This window comes from Hypanus sabinus, chromosome 17 (genome assembly GCF_030144855.1).
Source record: "Hypanus sabinus isolate sHypSab1 chromosome 17, sHypSab1.hap1, whole genome shotgun sequence".
NCBI lineage: Eukaryota > Metazoa > Chordata > Chondrichthyes > Myliobatiformes > Dasyatidae > Hypanus > Hypanus sabinus.
Window position 1 is genome coordinate 25,672,737 of NC_082722.1, and position 20,063 is coordinate 25,692,799.

The 20,063-nt window shown below is 41.3% G+C and overlaps 1 protein-coding gene across 1 annotated transcript in view; it reads left to right on the top strand.

The window, feature by feature from the left end:
* Window positions 1–20,063, top strand: part of slc9a5 (solute carrier family 9 member A5) — a 222,187-nt gene that overhangs the window by 167,339 nt on the left and 34,785 nt on the right. The window contains exon 10 of the mRNA XM_059992703.1: window positions 7,476–7,605. Within this exon, the coding sequence (XP_059848686.1) occupies window positions 7,476–7,605 (130 nt within the window). The remainder of the gene's footprint in view (window positions 1–7,475; window positions 7,606–20,063) is intronic.

The following is a 20,063-nucleotide window of genomic DNA, read 5'->3' on the forward strand; positions in this document are numbered from 1 at the left end:
GGATATTCAGGGGAAACCACTCCAGTGTTTGGTGCCACAACTCACATAAATGAAATCGGTTGTGCTTGTTGGAGGCCAATTTCCCAGCCCTGTGATATCACTGTAGGAGTTCCTAAGAGTCATGTCCATTTCTACCAATCCAAAATAGAATGCCAGCACACCAATAGCAAACAAAAACAACTCAGCTACTATTTACACTTAATAACCACATCCATTCCTAAGTTTCAATAAGCAATGGATAGCCCACCCTGTCAAATTGTCTGGTAGATATAGATGGAGGAAGAGATGGAGGAAGAAATGGAAATTCACCCACTGTCTTGGCAATTCAGTAAGTAAGCTTCAACAAATCTACGTAAACTGATATACACCAATCAAGATAATAGTAGAGTGTTTATAGCCAAATTATGGACAGTTAGTTGATAAATTATTAAAATCACATCCTTGAGTTTTAAGGTTGTGCTACATGATATTATATGGCGCGAGTTGCCTTAAAACATTGAACAAATCTGGAAATTACTGTGGGAAATACATTTGTTTTACATGCATCTATCTGTTTCAATGAATTGGCTAACAAAATATTTAACAACCAGTAAACATAATGATGAAATCAGCAAGGAACAAATGTGGACTGGTAGATTTTCCATACGTATAGAAAATGGAAAGATGTGAGGGCAAATGTAGGCCTTTTTATAGGCAGAAATGTGAGAATTTATAATTGGGAATAAGATAATACCAGGTGAATTAAACAACTGTTTTATGTTGGTCTTCATGGAACTCATGACAAATACCCATGAATTATAGATTTAGTGAGATTGAGGAAGTGAAGAAAATAAGTATTAGTAAAAAAAAAGCAGAAGAGAAATTGGTGAGACTGGAAGCTCATAAATTACAGGGACCTGAAGGTTTACATCTCAGAGCTTTGAAAGAGCTGGCTATAGAGAGTATGAATTTCTATGTTATCTTCTTCCAAACTTTTATAGATTTTGGAATTGATCCTGTTGGCTTGAATGGTAGTAACAAATGTGACATCACTAAGAAAGAAGGAACTACCCAAGTCATCATAACTAGACACTATAAAAAAGAATAAGATTGAGTAATCAGGGAATTATGAAAGGAAAATCTTGTTTCAATTTGGTACTGAAGTTCCTTGAGGATGTGGCTAGTGGAATAAATAAGATGGAGCCAGTGGACATGGTGTATAAAACATTTGGAAAGTTTTCAATTACATGATGCAGAGGAGATTGACTTACATTGTATTGGGACCAATATTCTGGAAAAAATTGAGAACAGGCTGTTTACAGAAAGCAAAGAGTCAGAATAATCCATTCTTTTTCTGCAAGCTGCAATTTACAAGATTATTATGGGGGTGTTAATTGTGCACAGGCTACATCAAACGGGGACCAGGTATATTTCCAAGGTTGCCAATGATGTAAGTCTAGGTGGGAACATAGGAAGTGAGGTGAATGTAAAGAGACTTTAGGAGGATATGGATAAGCCAAGTTATTGCACAGGAATGTGGCAGATGGAATATAATGTGGAAAAAATGTAACATTATTCACTTAGGTGCACAAAATACAAAGGCAGAGTGTTTTGAATGGTGAGACTGCATAGTGTTAATCACTTCGGAGTTCTTGCACATAAGTCACTGAAAACAACAGAAAGCCTTAATGAAAACAAATGATATGTTAACCTTTATTAAAAGGTGATCTTGGGCGTGGATTTAAAGATGTTGTACAATGTCTTAGTGAGACTGCACCTGGAACATTTGTACAGTTTTGGTCTCTCTACCTAAAGAAGGATGTAGGGGGAGTGTGGCAAAGATTCACTGGACTGGTTACAGTGCAAAGTCAGTAGATGTTTGGCATGTGTGGAGAAACTATTGAGGCCCTCTGAGAGAAGTTTCCTTTCCTGTTCCATTTAAACTTTTCACATTTCACCTTTAACCCATGACCTCTGTAGTCCTATCCAAATTCATGGAAAAAGCTGCTTGCATTTACCCTGTTTATACCCATCATAATTTTGTATACTGCTGTCAAATCTCCTCTCAAACTTCTCTGTTCCAAGGAATTCAGTCCTCACCTATTCAATCTTTCCTTATAGCTGAAGTTCTCTAGACCCAGCAACTTCCTTGTAAGTTTTCTCTGTACTCTTTCGACCCTGTTTACATCTGCTGAGGGGTTTTGGCCTGAAAGGTCAGACTGTCCTCATTTTAACTGATGCTGCCTGGCCTGCTGAGTTCCTCCAGCATTTTGTGTGTGTTGCTTGGATTTTCAGCGTCTGCCAACTTTCTCTTGTCTGTGATTACATCTTTCCAGTAGGTAGGTGACCAAAACTGCATGCAATACTCCAAATTAAGCCTCACCAGCATCTTATACAACTTCAACATAACATCCCATCTCCTATGGGATATGGGACAAAATGGAGCAAATCTATGTATTCACAATGTGCAATCTTGTGGAGAATCAGGCAGCACCAGATATCTGAATTAACCCTGCATCCCTGGAGCTGTGAGGCAGGGTGCCACAGCTAAGCCACAGAGCTGCTGTGTCACCATGGTTAATATATTTCTTGCCGCACTGAGCAGGTTCTCATTACTTTAAATTCCATGGTGCTATCATTTCGGAGGATCTATCCTGTGACCAGCTGTCGTTATTTTTTTTAAAAAGTCACAACAGTACCTCTACTTTCTTAGAAGTTTGCACAGATTTGACATGTCATCTAAAACTTCGACAAACTTCTGTAGATGCACAGTGGAGAGTATCCACAGCCGGGTATGGTGACACCATGCCCACAGATGAAAAAGCCAACAAAGAGTAGTGGATACAGCACAGTCCATCAGAGGCAAAGTCCTCCCAACCAGTGAACACATCTACGAGGAGTGCTGGAACAAGGAAGAAATATCCATCATCGTGGAGCCCCACCATTCAGGCCATGCTTTCTACTGCCATCAGGAAGGAGGTACAGGAGCCTTGGGTCCCACACACCATGTTCAGGAACAGTTATTTATTACCCTTCAACCCATCAGGCTTTTGAATTACGTGGATAACTTCACTCACCTCGACAGTGTACAATATGGACTCTACAGCCCATGGGCTCAGTATTATTCAGTTTTTGTATTTGCATAGGTTGTCTTTTACACTTTGATTGTCAGTCTTTGTAGTTTTTCATTGATTCAATCATATTTCTGTGTTCTACTGTGAAAGCCTGCAAAAAAAAAGAATTTCAGTTTAGTATAGTGTGACATATACGTATGTTGGTGATCAATTTGAGCTGTGCTTTCAGTCTGAGCACCAGTCCATGACTTTTATTCGCCACCTTTTACAGAACAGTTGATGCATTCATACCTTGTACCCTCTATTGTGCTTTATAGTTCTGATTTCTGACATTTCTTTGTCTCAGCTTTCTAATTTAAATGTTAAATAATTTAAGAATTGCTCAAGGTTGTTAAGGAGCAGAAAGGCTGCCTGTTTCTGTCCCAGTGCAGCCTCTTCAGAAGTACAGTACAGTACTTCATAAGCTGAAATTTCTCCCCAAGAATTAATCTGCTCACCTAATACATAACCACATATAGGCATCTATCAAATGTTATCAAAATATACATATACATATACACCTGAGTCTGCTGCAGGTTATGGCTAAATGGGTATGCACTCTTCGAGCAGTAGATGGCGCCAAAAAGCTTCCCTAGCACATTTGTTTGTCTTGCTGATGAACCTTTATTGAAGACTTAACCCATCATAAGTGGGCATTTTAGATTCTATACTGAGGCTGAACCCAGATCAAAAAACCATTAAAATTTTGCTCGGGCTCCTCTAACCATAAAGTTCCTCAGTATTTGTATTTTGCTTTATCTTAGTTTTTAGATTAACTTGCATTTAATAATTGTAAGTATAGAAAAATACATCTTTGTATCTTTTGCTTTGTAGTAGCATTGACTGCCTAATTTCCTTTTGAGATTATTTAATAGAATTAAATGTTTCCAGTTACTAAACAAGTGTGATCCTATAGATCTAAGTGGGTTTGGGCTCATGTGAAGTATTGGGTAAGGGAAGAAATATAAGCTTCAGATTTCTTTCAGCCTGGCTTTCAATGTGTTAAGAAAATTCAGTCAGTGGACACTTTATCAGATACAAGAGTGTACCTAATAAAGTGGCCGCAGGAGTGAAACCTGGTGTGATCTTCTGCTGTAGTCCATCCACTTTTAAGGTTCAACATGTAGTGCATTCAGAGACACTCTTCTGTGCGCCACTGTTGTAACGCATGGTTAGTTGAGTTACTCTCACTTTCCTGTCAGCTTGAACCAGTCTGGCCGTTCTCCTCTCGCCCCTCTCATTAACAAAGCATTTTCACCCACAGAACTGCCACTCTCTGGATGGTTTTTGTTCTTCGCACTATTCTCTGTAAACTCTCCCGACTGCTGTATGTGAAGATCCCAGGAGATCAGCAGTTTCTGAGATACTCTAACCACCCCCTTTGACACCAACAATCATTCCATGTTCAAAGTCACTTAGATCACATTTCTTCCCCCATTCTGATTTTTGGTCTGAACAACAACTGAACTTCTTGAACATGTCTGACTGCTTTCATCTATTGAGTTGCTAGCACATGATTCACTGATTATATATTTGCATTAACAAGCAGGTGTACCTAATAAAGCAGCCATTGAGTGTGTGTCCACAATATAAATAATCTTAATAATATCTGCGTTTGAATTGTCTATAGGTATTTTGTACCCATATGAATATCCCTTGGTGTAGGACTTTAAATTCTTAATGGCTTTCTAATGAACAAAGACTGATTCAATATGTGTGTCATAAGATCAAAGCCTTAGTGTCCACAAATACACATTTAATCTTTAAACCAGAAAACCACATCAGATAGTTTATTCAACAATGTTTCTTGCCTCATATCTGATGTCGCTTATCTGTTCTATTTAATTCCCTTGATGTTCCAAGACTGTTAGATATCTCTCTATTATTTGAGAATCTGTTGTTCACCAGTGTTCCCACACATCTGGTTATGTGCACTGTTACACAACTCTCTGCCCCCACATATTTGCTTCCTGACATCTGTGCCACACCCAAGGGCTGGAGATGAATCGAGTGGAGCTGGCCTGGAGCAGGTACTGTATATTCGTTGTGGTGGTGAATTTTACTTCCATTTGCTGACCTGTTAATTGCCACCGGGAGACGTGTTTCCTTGCTGACTAATGATTGGATACAAAATCTGACCTCTAGATACATCAAGGGCTTCACAGTACTGAAGGCTTTGCTGGGCCTTTAGCCAAACTCTTCTGGCAGTATTACATGTGCCAAGCAATGTGGAACTCTGGCCAGCAATGTGTCCTTGCTAGATAAAGCAGGTCAAATCCAGTTCCACTAAAAACTGTCCACTCAGTCTATTCTTGATCATCAACAAAATGTTGGTACATGGATTGTGAACAGTGCTATCAGGTCACACCTAATCTTCGGTAACCAGACCACTGAAGCACAGTGAATTGTGCCAGAGCAACCTCCAACCTCGTCGTAGTCTTAGTCCAAACAGGAACCAAAGATCTAAATTCTAGTTTTTCAAGTTAGATTTGACTGATCTTGATTTAAAGGAACGGTTTGGTTGAATGTGGCGTCAAGCAACTGTGGTAAAACTGAAATCAATGGACGTCCAGAAGAAACATGTCATACTGTGTACAGAGAATAATAGTTATGTTTGTTGCATGTCAATTATCACAGCTCTAAGGCATCACTGCAGGAGTTCCTCAGGAAAGTTTCTTGAACCAGCACCTTTCTTAGTGACCTTATTCTATCACATTGGTTGGAAGTGGGGATGATCACTGGTCACTAGCTAGTGTTCAGTTCCATTTGCAACTGATCAACAAACTCAGCAAGACACAGACAACATTCAAGCGTGGGTTGAGAAGAGGTAAGTAACAATAGACACAGGCCCTTTGGCCCACAATGTTGTGCTGAAATAACTAAGCTAATGACACCTAATCTCTTCTGACTGCAAACGGTCCATATCCCTTCATTCACGTGCCTATATAAAAGCTTCTTGGATGCCTTTATCACATCTGCTGACACCACCACCCCTGGCATGGCAATTCAGGCACCAACCACTTCTTTTTTAAAAAAAAAATAGAAACTTGTCTGGCATGCTCTCTTTGAAGTTCCCCTCTCTCAATTTAATGCATGCCTGCAAGAAGAAGACATTTTTGATCCTGAGGAAAGGATGCTGGTTACTAACTCGCCTATCCACATTTTCATTCAAGTCATTTGTATTTTGCACAAATAGTAGAGGTTCCAGTATGCATCCATGCTAGCACCACTAGTCATGAAACTCCAGCCAGAGTAAGACATCTCGACTCCTACCCCCGTCTCTGGACAAGCTGCCCCTGAACCCAAATGACCAATCACCTTGGATGCAGTGAATCTACAGTTCAAGCATGTGAGGCAAATGTATATTAATATGGCGGGAAAGTCAAAGGTGAGCCTTCTAAATTCAATTACTTTATCATTTGCTGATTGAGATGTAATTCTAAAAATATTCCCTCTTGATTGGAGAGCAAGGCAAGGACTGCTTCAGAAGGAAATACAGTAGATCCCAGTTAATCAGGCAGCCACTTATTTGGGACAATTTTTCAGGAGCAAAAGCAACTCAAAAAGAGCTGGGGTTTTCTTTGTTCCTTTGGGAAACTTGCCACTCAATTGGGACAGGAGACTGTCGCACTGTTGCCAATCAGTTTCTAGCTGGTGTTAGTTGTGTGCACATCGTGTGGTCTTTAGACACTACACTGTGCTTAGAGTGAGCAGTTTTTAAAAAGCATCATTTGCGTGTGTTTGTGTTCAAAGTGCACTGATTTTTGTCACTGATAGTTGGCAAGAAATGAGCAGTAAGAACTGTTTAGCACATTGGGTTTTCAAGCATTCAGGCTCGGAGATGCCAGGCGCGGCTGGAAGTGAAAGTGAGGCTATTTCGCTACTTCAGGTTAGGAACTACAAAGAACTTGAAGGTATTGTCAATCATTTTTCAAGTTACAGTGAAAGTAAGGGTTCGACGGATGCAATTGTCAAAAGCACAGTCCATTATATGTATTGGATGTCTGCACTGTTTATGTCAATCAAAAGAGTATGGCTGCATGCGCTGGATAAATTCCTAAATTTATAACTATTAGGAGTAAATAGTACTGTAGTAGATTTGGCAGTTCTAATATGTTCTATATTTCTATTCCCCACTGGGAATATGTGTCAATGTGAGGAAGGGGCAGGGGAATTCAAGGCAATCCAAAAGATAGTTTGGACCCAGTTTGCAACAGGAAAGCATGTCAAGTGTGTGGTAGACCTAACAAGAGTAGCATGCTCTTACCTGGAGCTCTGCTGTTCTTTCTCAGCCTTCCCTCCAAGTCAGTATCACAAATCGAGCAGACATCACTCCAGTTGCTGCTTTTATTTGGGTGACCACTGTATAAATTACTCTTGCAGATGGGAACAGTTTGACAAGAAGTACTTGAGGCAAATGTTGATGCGGAAGTCGGCCTACAGGATCAAGGATGATATTTGGGACGTTTACCACAAGCTGAATATACGTGATGCCATCAGCTTTGCTGACCAGGTACAGATTGTTTTAGAAAAGTGTATTAATGGCCGTGGGAAGTACAGGCCCTACCTCTGCTGGAAATCATTTGGCAAATCAGCCGTAGGGCACTTTTGAGGTGAAGGTGGGGTGTCAAGTCACGCAAACAATGATGTAGAATTTATGACACAGAAACCGACCATTTGGCTCAATTGGTGTACGTTGTTTTTGTGCTTAGAGGAGCTTTTTGTGGGCCCTTCTGTTTATTTGTAATGTGCTCATCTCAGCCGCCCATCAATGTGTAGACCCCAATCACTCCATGTCTTAAGGAATTCCACATTCTACTCTTTCTCTGTATAAGAATGCACAGCAGTAGTTTGCAAAATATCTAAGCTGCTTATTGCGCCAGGCAGACGATCCAGGAGAGTGGCTAGCCTGCAACCAGGTGGTCTTCATAATATGATATCGCCCTCTACTGTGTTGTCTTAGAGACCCGGCCACATGGAGCAAGTTCTGTGAACAGCTGCTCCTTTTCTCTGTGCTGGCTGGTCTCCTGGTTTACCTATTTGATCCATATAAGGGTGGTAAGAGTGACATGCATGCCACACGAGAGAGAGGCTATGGACAATCTCTGGTGGGAATGTCTCATCACTGAGCCATAAGGACATCATCAAATACTCCAGCATCATCATTTTAAAAGGTACCACTGACTAAAACCTAAACTGGATCAGTCACATAAATATCATGACTACAAAAGCTGTTCGAGGATACATGTTCTTTGGTAGGTCATTCACTTCCTGACCCCTAAAGCCTTTCCAATATTTACGAGACCCAAGTGAAGTGGGTAATGAAGTGCTCTCCATTTATTTGGATGAGTGCTGTTCCAACAACACTCAAAAAAACTGAATAACATCTAGTCAAAACAGCATGCTTGATTGGGACCTCATCCAGGGAGGGAACTGCATTACCCCTGACCACAGCTTCCTAAATCACTGCAGTGTATATCATTCACAAGTTATAGTTGTAGCCAGACAATTACAGAGTTAAGGAGTGAGTTTTGTCAATCATGACTTGGACTCTAGAGGGAGACATTCTCAAGAAAATACAACCATTGTCTACCAGATTTGGCTTGTTCAGTCAGGCATTTCAAACACTGGTGGAATGCAGCAGGTCAGGCAGAATCTATAGGGAGAAGCGCTGTCGACGTTTCGGGCCGAGACCCTTCGTCAGGACTAACTGAAAGGAAAGTTAGTAAGAGATTTGAAAGTAGGAGGGGGAGGGGGAAATGCGAAATGATAGGAGAAGACCGGAGGGAGTGGGGTGAAGCTGAGAGCCGGAAAGGTGGCTGGGAAAAGGGATACAGAGCTAGAGAAGGGAAAGGGTCATGGGATGCGAGGCCTAGGGAGAAAGAAAGGGGGAGGGGAGCACCAGAGGGAGATGGGGAACAGGCAGAGTGATGGGCAGAGAGAGAGAGAGAGAGAGAGAGAGAGAGAGAGAGAGAGAGAGAGAGAAGGAGGGGGGGAATGCTAAATATATCAGGGATGGGGTAAGACAGGGAGGAGGGGAATTAACAGAAGTTAGAGAAGTCAATGTTCATGCCATCAGGTTGGAGACTACCCAGTCGGTATATAAGGTGTTCCTCCAACCTGAGTGTGGCTTCATCTTGACAGTAGAGGAGGCCATGGATAGACATACCAGAATGGGAATGGGACGTGGAATTAAAATGTGTGGCCACTGGGAAATCCTGCTTTCTCTGGTGAACCGAGCATAGGTGTTCAGCGAAACGGTCTCCCAGTCTGCATCGGGTCTCACCAATATATAAAAGGCCACACCGGGAGCACCGGACGCAGTATACCACACCAGCCGACTCACAGGTGAAGTGTCGCCTCACCTGGAAGGACCGTCTGGGGCCCTGAATGGTGGTGAGGGAGGAAGTGTAAGGGCAGGTGTAGCACTTGTTCCGTTTACAAGGATAAGTGCCAGGAGGGAGAACGGTGGGAAGGGATGGGGGGGGGGGATGAATGGACAAGGGAGTACATAGGGAGTGATCCCTGCGGAAAGTAGAAAGGGGGGGGGGAGGGAAAGATGTGCTTGGTAGTGGGATCCCGTTGGAGGTGGCAGAAGTTATGGAGAATTATACGTTGGACCCGGAAGCTATTGGGGTGGTAGGTGAGGACAAGGGGAACCCTGTCCTAAGTGGGGTGGTGGGTGGATGGGGTGAGGGTTCCCCTTGTCCTTCTGCATTATATTCTGCATTGTTTGTCAACAGCCTTGTCACTGAAAAGGAGGGGGTGAGAAAATGATCAATATGATATTATGAATTATGACATTTTCAAAGTGACCTTGGCTTCCTTGTCCACTGAGAGGCAGCATTTTGGAATATACAGCAATTTTGAGAGCAAACGGTATGGTCATCCCAATCACAAGATGATTTGAATACAGAAAGAACAAAGAAGTCTTGTGTGGGTCTTTGGTAAGGCTACAGCTGGAGTATTTTAAATTGTTTTAGTTTCTTTATCCACCAAGAACAAGAACCAGGTTTATTGTCACTGATGCAGGTCATGATGGTTGTTGTTTTGTGACAGCTGTACAGTGCAAGCTTTACAAATTACTTTCAGTTACAACAAAGTAAGTGGTGTGAAAGAGGAAGAGGAAAGCAGTGTTCGTGGACAGTTCAGAAATCTGATGGAGGAAGGGAAAACGCAAATGTTGATTATGTGCCTTCAACCTCCTGTATTCCTCTTGATGGTAGTAATGAGAAGAGGCCATGTCCCTGATGGTGATGGCCCTTAACGCTGGGCGCTGCTGTCTTGAGGTGCCACGCTTTGAAGCTGTCCTTGATGGTAGAGAGACTTGTGCCTGTGATGGAGCCGCTTAAAATTCTGTGTATTGGCGCCTCCATACAAGATGGTGATGCAACAAGTCCAAGTGCTCTCCGCGGTACATCTGTACATTGGTGACGTACGAAACCTCCTCAAACTCTGAATGAAGTAAAGCTGCCAGCGTGCTTTCACTGTGGTGGGCCCAGGATCTAGAAGCTTTCTACCACTGACCCCTCAGTGAGGATTGGAGTGTGTTTTCCTGGGCCTACAATCAATTCTTTGGTCTTTGTGATGTTGAGCCCAATTTTGTTGCAACATACTAGATAAAGGAAGTATATTGAAGATTGTTTAGAAGGATTCTGGAGATGGTGGTCTTACTATGAAAATGGGTTGGATAAATCAGGTCTGCATTCTCTAGAAGAATGAAAGATGTTTTAGAAAATTATACGAGTCTTCGAATCAGATTTATTATCACTGACTTGTGTTGTAAAACTTGTTGCTTTTTGGCATCAGTACAGTGCAAAACGTTAAGCAATTACTGTAGGTTACAATGAGAAATATAAAAATGAATAAATAGTGAGGAAGAGAACAAAGTGGTAAGATGGTATTCATGGACTGTTCAGAAATCAGATAGCAGAGGGAAGAAGGAATCGACTGACTGGGTGCAGGAAGGATATCTCTGAGTTGAGGAGTCACAGTCTCAAACTAAGGGATAGGCTCTCCAGGACTGAGATAAGCAGAAATTTCTTAATGCAGTGTCTTGAATTTTTGGAATTTTGTGCTCTGTTTAGCTGTGGAAGCTCAGATGCTGAGTTAATTTTAAAAAAATGAATACAATTCTGAATATTGAATCAGTGGTTGGAAGAATAGTGCAGGAAATGGCACTGAGGTTAAGATCTTGATGAGTGGCAGAGCAGGCTTGACCCCTACTCCTATTTGTTCTGTCCTTGTATGATATTGTTGGGACGGTTGTTCTCATATGTGGACTCTGCATTTTATCTTTGGTGTCCCTGTTCCACACTACCATAAGACTGAGGAGCACAATGAGGCCATTCGGTCCATTGAGTTTGCTCTGGCATTCCTCCTTGGCTGATTTTTTAAAAGTTCTCTCAACCCAATTCTTGTACCTTCTCCCTGTAACCTTTGACACCCTTACTAAACAAGAACCTATCAACCTCCACTTTAAATATAACCAGTGATTTGGCCTCCACAGCATCTATGGCAATGAACTCCAAAGATTTACCACCTTATGGTCTGTCTGAAGGGATGTCCTTGTATTATGAAGCTGTGCTCTCTGGTCCTAGACTCCCTCCCTATAAGAAACATCTTCTTTACCTATGCTTTCCAGTATTTGATAGGTTACAATGAAATCTTCCCTCGTGCCCAATGACACCTACATCCTGTGCATTTATTTCTGGGTCAGAATATTCAACTTCATGTTATACTACAGCCTTTGAGCTGGCAGTCCTTGCAGCCTTTGGGGTAAGATTCCCCTTTTGAGTGCAGCTTGGAAATAAAATTTCTTCCTTTTAACACTGGCACGCCTCAATGTTGCATGCTTAGCCCACTGCTCTACTCTCTCTACACCGTGTGGCTAGGCACAGCTCAAGCACCATCTATAACTTTGCTGATGATACAACTATTGTCAGAAGTTCAGATGATGATGAGGAGATGCCTAGGAGTGAGTTAGGTTAGCTGGTTGAGTGTTGTCACAACAACAACCTTGTACTCGGCATCAGTAAGACCAAGGAATTGATTGTGGACTTGTGAAAGAGAAAGTCAAGGGAACGCACACCTGTCCTCAGAGGGATCAGCAGTGGAAAAGGTGAGCAGTTTTAAGTTGCTAGGTGTCGACATCTCTGAAGATTTATCCTGGGCCCAATCTGGGTGCATGTCAATGGAAGCAGGTAGTTTAAATGGTTTGACACAGACTAGATGGGCCAAAGGGCCTGTTTCTGTGCTGTACTTTTCAATGACTCTGTGGCTCCAATTACAAAGAAGACATGGCTGTGGCTGCACATCATTAGGAGTCTGAGGAAATTTAACTTTCTCAAATTTCTACAGATATACCGTGGAGAGCATTCTAACTGGTTGTGTTGTCATTTGGGTACGGAGGGGTCACGGTACAGGGTCGAAAAAGCTGCAGAAGGTTGCCGACTCAGCGGGGTCTAGCCTCCCCAGCACCTTCAAAAGGCAATTCCTCAAGAAGGTGGCATCCAGCATTAAGAACCATCATTATTCAGGAGATGTCCTCTTCTCGTTGCTACCATCAAGGTGGTGGTACAGGAGCCACACACTCAACGTTATAGGACCAGCTTCTTCCCCTCCACCATCAGATTTTTTCACGGATAATGAACCTATGTACTATATACTAGCTCACTATTTTTCTTTCGTTTTGTGTTACTTAATGTATTTTTAATATATCTCTTATTGTAATTTATAGGTTTTTTTATTACTATGTATCACAAGGCACTGCTGCCACATAACAGCAAATTTCATGATGTGCTAAATGTCTGAATACTAAATTTGATTCTAATTTCCCATGGTCTCAGTAAGAAGAGGAGTAAGGCATTCACTCTGATCTCCTGGACAATATTTATCATTCAAAAAACACCATGGAAGCTGATTATCTTACTATGACCATATTGTTACCCATGGAAGCTTGGTATGCACAGATCAGCAGTTATGTTTCCTACTGACAACAAAAGCATTTAATTGGCTGAAAGGAACTTGAGGATATGTGAGGTCTGTGTACAAAGCCAGTGCCTCCTAATGTCCAAAGGTGATCGTCATGTCTTCTGTGTGCGTCCTTGTGTACTCACTTCAGAAATAGACCAAGAAAGCATGGAAAATCAGCAAGTCATAAACACAAAGCATTGCTCCATAATCAAAGGTACAAGTCTATAATCACAAGAGATTTCCAGCAACTGCAGAATCTCTTGTGTTTATGATTGGCTGCTCCACTGCCAAGTCTCTTCGAGGTATGCCTAGCCTGAGGAAGTTTCAATCCTATCTTCGATGGCAGTTCAGTGAGACCCTTTCTCATGACTTCCCCTTCTGTGAACTGTGATGCTCTTTTAATCTTCGACCATGTGCTCACCTATCACTTGCCAGCTTTTACTGCTTTCTTTTCTCCACCTTCTTCTCCAGGCTTCCTTCCCCTTCCTTTCCAGTCCTGATGTAGGGTCTCAGCCAAAACATCGACTGTTCATTCCACTCCATAGGGCTAGCCATTAAAACTGCTTTATTTCATAGTAAGCTGCAGGTACAGGACAGCTATGATACCTCGTAAAATTACATTTTACCCTTGATGTGAAACAAGGTATCATTTTATTCAGTAGACTGCATGAGAAAAAACAACAGTAAATAAGAGGATATTTTGAAATATATAGAATTAATAAATACACAATTGGCCTTCAGTTATCATAGAATTTAATGTTTTTCATTCAACGTTCAGGAATGTTTCTAATGCCAAATGCTTCAATATAATTTTACTTGTTATGACATCAGTATGTGACTGAGATTAATGCACTATACCACATCACATACATGATGAAAGAAAAGCTTTACACAGTTGAAAAGGGGCATATTCTTTTCAAGTCGCTTGTAAATCTGATTTCTCTTGATCTCTGTCTCTCTGGGGGTAGTATGAGCTCATTTTGTTTAACTTCACTAACAATTAAGGTCCAAAGTCCATTGTTATCACAGGTGTGTGTTGCCACTGTATTCATTGTTCCCAGCTTTCTCTGCTTGCCCTAACAGATTTAAGAGTAGATTTCGTATCACAGCACTCACCTAGAGCCTGAGTTTATGCACAGAGTTCTCTGATTCTCTGCAGCCTTTAGGCTGTGGGTTACACCTCAGACATTTTCTGTTGAGCTAAGGGCAAACAAAGCAATTCAGAGATTGCGTGTTCAGGCAGTATGCGCTTGTGTGTGTGTGTGTGTGTACACTCAGGTGAGTGGTTTATTAACTATTCCTGACGAAGGGTTTCGGCCCGAAAAGTTGACAGTGCTTCTCCCTATAAATGCTGCCTGGCCTGCTGTGTTCCACCAGCATTTTGTGTGTGTTGTTTGTATTTCCAGCATCTGCAGATTTCCTCGTGTTTGGTTTATTAACCACCAGCTGGGCTCTATACTGTGCTCTGTTTAAGAACTTATAGATAGAAGCAGGCGCAGGCCATTTGGCCCCTCCTGTAGGGACACCTCCTCACTCTAGCCCTTGACTCCCTTAATTCAAATGATCTATTGATCTCCTTCTATATGCCAAAGATTGGTCTTTCTTTCTCAGTCAGTATCTGAGCCTCCACAGACCGCTTCAGGAGAAAATTCTAGACTCATCGGCACTAACTGAATAAATCCCTCTTCACTTTAGTCCTGAATGCCAAATTCTCCGATGCCCCTCAGCTTTTTGAGCGCTTCCACCAATATCCCTTGAAGTCTGGTTTTCCCTGCCGAGGCAAACAAAAGGGACACAAATTGGATCCCAGTGCAAAGGTAAAGTTCACATGTGTGTGCAAGCATACACATGCTGGGAAACAGATGCATACACACATGTGGATGCAGATGCACAAACACATATGCATGTGCTTACACATACACAGGTGGAGACATGTAAAACTTTGGCTGTAAAAATTTGTCCAAGTCCCAAGCACTGTCTGTAATGCTGGGATCTTTGTTGGGCTTCAGATGTTCAGGCTGTCTGCTCTTCGTGAAGGTCAGCCTCCTGCCCCAATATCCCAACTTCACTGTCTTGATTAGAGACCTCGGAGCAGGCCTTTGCTATCTGTGGTCTTCAATACGGACCGCCAGGCGGAATTATTGCTGTAATGGCTTGCAAATGTCATGTCCCTCTGTAACATTCCAGAAACTTCTCTGGGCTTGAGCATTTGTATGGAAAGGTAGAAGATCAATTGCTGGTCACTTCAAAGAATAATGAGCTTGGGGAAAATTTTGAAAGTGTCTCTCCAAGTGAGAGATGCATGAAGTCTAGGCCCCCTTCTGTCTGCCTCTCTATTGTTTCCGTTTCCCTGGACTGACACTTGTGTTAAATATTGATTCATTAATCACTGAGCCTGTATGTAGTCAATTGCACCTATTCTTGCCACTGTACCCCTAGCATATGACTTCAGAATGAATGTGTGGTCCAGCTGGTTTTGTGGATCTGGGACTTGTACTAGTCTAAAATCAGCTTGGCTAAACTTCCCATGATCCCCCACTGACTGTTCTGAAGCTGTTTGTTCAAACCTTATTTTGAACCTGTGACTCTTGACTTTCAACATTCCAGCTGAACAAATATCATCCCTACATCCATTATGTTATGGTGCAAGAAGTTTGTACTGTACGTTTCAAAAAGAAAACCTGGATGCTTCAATGGGAATAATAATACACAATGGTAGATTGTATTATATGCCATATTTAGAGTTTACACTTCCCATGCTGCTCAGTGCCATTCACTAATGATAAGATCAAGGGGCATTCTTCATAAGGGGGATATGGCATGAATAGATGATGTAGCATGCCTTAGTTAAACCCTTCCTGACACTCAATTGTATTCACTGTTCAAACTAGATTCAAAGATTTTCTGGGGGCTTCCTTCACATCCCCGTGAAACTTTGAACCTGTGTTTCAGTTGAAATGACCAACTCAGTCAAATGAAACGATAATCCATTTGGCTCCAGTCTAAATTTTGTGGTATGTACACTGAGAATTATAAGAATAGCATGCATGAAATACTCAGGCAACATCTGTGGAGAGGAATAGATAGTTGATGTTTTGGGCTGAGACCTAATGAACATCAACTCTTTATTCCTCTCCATAGATGTTGCCTGACTTGCTGCGTTCTTCCAGCATTTTCTTATGCGTGTGTGCATTGCTCTAGATCTCCAGCATCTGCAGAATCTCTTGTGTTTATAAGAATGGTAAGAATCTGGTTCAGCTGTAAGCAGGTGATTATGAGGTATTGGATATCGTGCTTAGAGTATGCTCACAAGGTGAGGTGGTCTAATTTGGCTATGATCTCACAGCTGTATGGTATCTTGTATCACTTGAAAAATACTGCTTTGGGTGGAGTACAGGGGTAAAAAGATAGAGACTTGAAGAAAATACTTGCATTGCCATGATCTGTGAGTTTAAACTCATTTTGCAGCCAATACGATGTTGATTGTGATGAATGGATTTGGTATTAAATGCAGAAGGTGTGCGTCAGAAAACAAGATTTCTGAAATAGTAAACCATTTTTCTAGCAGCAGTAAGTGTAAAGTTCCAAATAAAACTATGCTGGAAACTTGATCCAGTGTGTCAAAACCACACAAATTTTATAAGTTAAATGCAAGGGAGACACAGCCCCTTACTCCAAAAATATTTATTTACAATGCATTCTCTCACAAGGTAGTTATGCTTTTGGTCTTTTGTTGAGGTTCTGAAACCTTATCACAGATTTTAGATTTTGAAAGCCAGCATGCCTGTGACACCAGAATGACCTTCAGTCCGCCACAGATGGTGATGTCATGAGTGAAGTAATTCCATTTCAATTCAACAAATCCAACAAAAAACCTAAACGTAGAGTGAACAATGACAAGGGTAAAGACAATAAAAGCCTTGTTCTGTTTTCAGAAAAGTGATTAAAAAGAATTCAATCACCATTCTGTGTGCGTGTGTGTGTGTGTGTGTGTGTGTGTGTGTGTATTTACATATATTTTTTTAAAATTTAATTTGACTCTATAGTTAGTAAAGAAACAAAAATAGAGCCCATTCTCATGAAACACACAAAACATTCTAATGAGCAAATGTTGGGGCTCACAGTGTTGTTGATTTGTTCCTGTCGACCTCCAAGTATAGCCGACCTTCGGACCCTCATTCCTCAGTCCACTCCATCCAGTGGTCTACCAACACTATCCATTCGCGTCCTCTTTCTTCATCTCTCCTCGACAAAAGACCGCAAATCCCTGCTCCCAGACACACAAGAAAGAACAACATCCTGCTCAATGGCTAACATGCCCCGTTATCTCTAGTCATAACCCAAACATTGCTGCTACAGGTAAACTATTACCTTAGCCTTAGCTGTAGTAATTTTATGTATTGCACTATACTGCTGCCACAAAAAAAATTCTAACATTTGAGTGATGATGAACCAGATTCTGATATGGGTCTCTATTGAGAACTGAGAATGGGAAGAGGACAGGGAGAAGAGAATCATAGTTAGGGAAAAGGAGAAGGGAGCAGGAAATTGCAGAGAGAGATTCTGTAATGATCAATAAACCAGCTGTCTGGAATCAAATTACTTTCCCTTGTGTCTCAGGATTAGGTGTGTCTGCACTCTCACCACTTCCCACGCTGGCACACCTTCTCTGCCACCTGTCCCACACCCTTCCCATGGTGCTCCACACTCGCCATTCCCAGCTCCTTTGCTCCCACCAGATTTACAAATTGGCTCTCTGTTCCACATTGACAAATACAGTACTGTGCGAGAGTTTTGGGCACCTTCCCTATATATAAAACTTTTGCATGGTGCTGTATATATTAACAAAGGGTAGAAGCTATTGGTTTGTAGCCTTCCACTTCAAGAGAATGATAAGTATTTGATCTGCCTCCATTGACTGTGTCATCCTGGTGTATTTTGGATTTATAGGTTGGAAAACTCTGGAGATTCTCAGGGCAGTATTTGAATTACTTCAGGCTCAAGAATTCAGCATGTTGATGCAATTCTTTGGCTGTTAATTAGGATCCTGTTTATATTCACTGACATTATCAATATTACTTTAATATTTTAGCAGGTACGCACTGTTAACACTGTTTTCTTCTTCCATGTTGTAAAAGATTACTCTGAACAACTGTGTGCAATGAAACAACTTACTGCTTCATCCCCAAATGTAGAAAACCTGTAGATCTGATTTGTATACTCACCAAGAAGGCAGATTATTACAGTCCTCAGAAAGCCCCATTTTATGCTGCTCCCTAAATAAATGTTAAGTGATTTATTTTCCTTCCATTTTCATGCTCCACACATTTCACTCATTCCTGAGATTTGCTTCACATGTCCATAGTCACTGATTTATAATTTCCAAAACCCAGGAATCCTGTGATTCCTTCTGAAGTCTGTGCATCTCTATTCTGACTCTCTGTTCTTCCCTGATCATCTGTGCTCTACATTTGTTGCCCACACTTTAGGCTCTGGAATCTATCTAGGTTTATTTCTCCCATCTTTTAAGCTGATCCTTGAATTTTCTCTTTCATTGAAGTTTAGATTACTTGATTAACTATCTCCTTATTTAGCCTATTATCAAATTTCACTTGGTTTTGTTCCTGATAAGCCCATGTGTTTCTGTGCTCTGTGTTTAGACTGTCAAAAGTGATCAGGCCTGTACTGTAGAAAAAAAGTCCAATCTCAATTTTCCTCACTGAATGCTTACTACACAGAAAAGCACTGTTCAGCCCATCATAGTCATGACAACTCTCCATCAAACCAACTCTTTTGTTCTTTTTGTTCCCTTTTGATACAGCTTAGAATCTTTTTCTCTACCACATTAAAATCACCCAGCTCTCACTTGAAGGCTGCAGTCGAATCTGCCTCCACCACATTTGCAGAAAGCGCATTGTGGATTGCGACCAAAGCTAAGGGGAATTTTCGTTCCCCTTGTATCATTCATAATTCCCTTGCCCTCTAGTTTATACCAAGGATCTTCAGGCCTCAACCTCTTCACCAGAAGGAACAATTTCCCAAATTTCAGTTAGCTCAGACCTCTAAAGTTTTACACACATCAAATCTTTCCTCAGCCAAAGAGAAGAGTACCACCCCCATGAATCCATCTGTCTGATTGGTTCTAGGATAAGGGACTACATTCTCATAACTCTTCTCTGACCTTCCCTAAAGCCTCCAAATCCTTCCTATAATGTGACCAGAACTGAACAATGCACCCTGGTCAAGTGAGACCAGTAAATTCCATATCTGCTGGAAAAAAAAGGAGGATTTCAATGAGATCACCTCTGTTCTTCTGAGCTCAACAGGCTTTCAAAGAACCAGGCCTAAAGTGGAAAGGATCATATCCATCACCTTGGTCTATACACTGATCACTTTTAATCATGAAATATTCTAGCAGCTTTGAGAAAAACAAAAGAGATGAATAAGATTGTAAACACCAAGTCAAGAATGCACCCATAATTGAAATGAATGGTGAGAGTAACTGGGGATTGACCGTGCACGAACCAAATGTTTCTTCCATTTAGATATACATATTGCAATAATTTCATTCTAAAATGTGTTTGACTTTTAGTATAATTTTTCAGTTATTAGACAACATGAGTTTAATATTTGTAAACCTTCCTACCCACAAAGATTGCTTTATCCTTGACTTTTTGCAGTTGGACACCTGTGCAAGTAACATCCTCTATGTTAATGCTTCTGCCTGAATTCTCCTCTTGTGCTTAATTAGTCAGGAGGAAGGATTGTGTTTGCCCTCCTTTTGCTGTCCACCTCACCTTACTAGAAAACCAAGTTAGCTCTCTTTTCTTGAGGGCTGTTACAGCCTTGCTGAAAATCCATTCCAGCCTTTGGAAACTTGTAACATTACAAATGAAATTTTCAACTTAATTATTTGGTGGTCAACATTTCACTGCCAAACCATCTCGGCCACCCACTATGAAATCTAAAAATAAAGAATTAAAAACGTATAACACT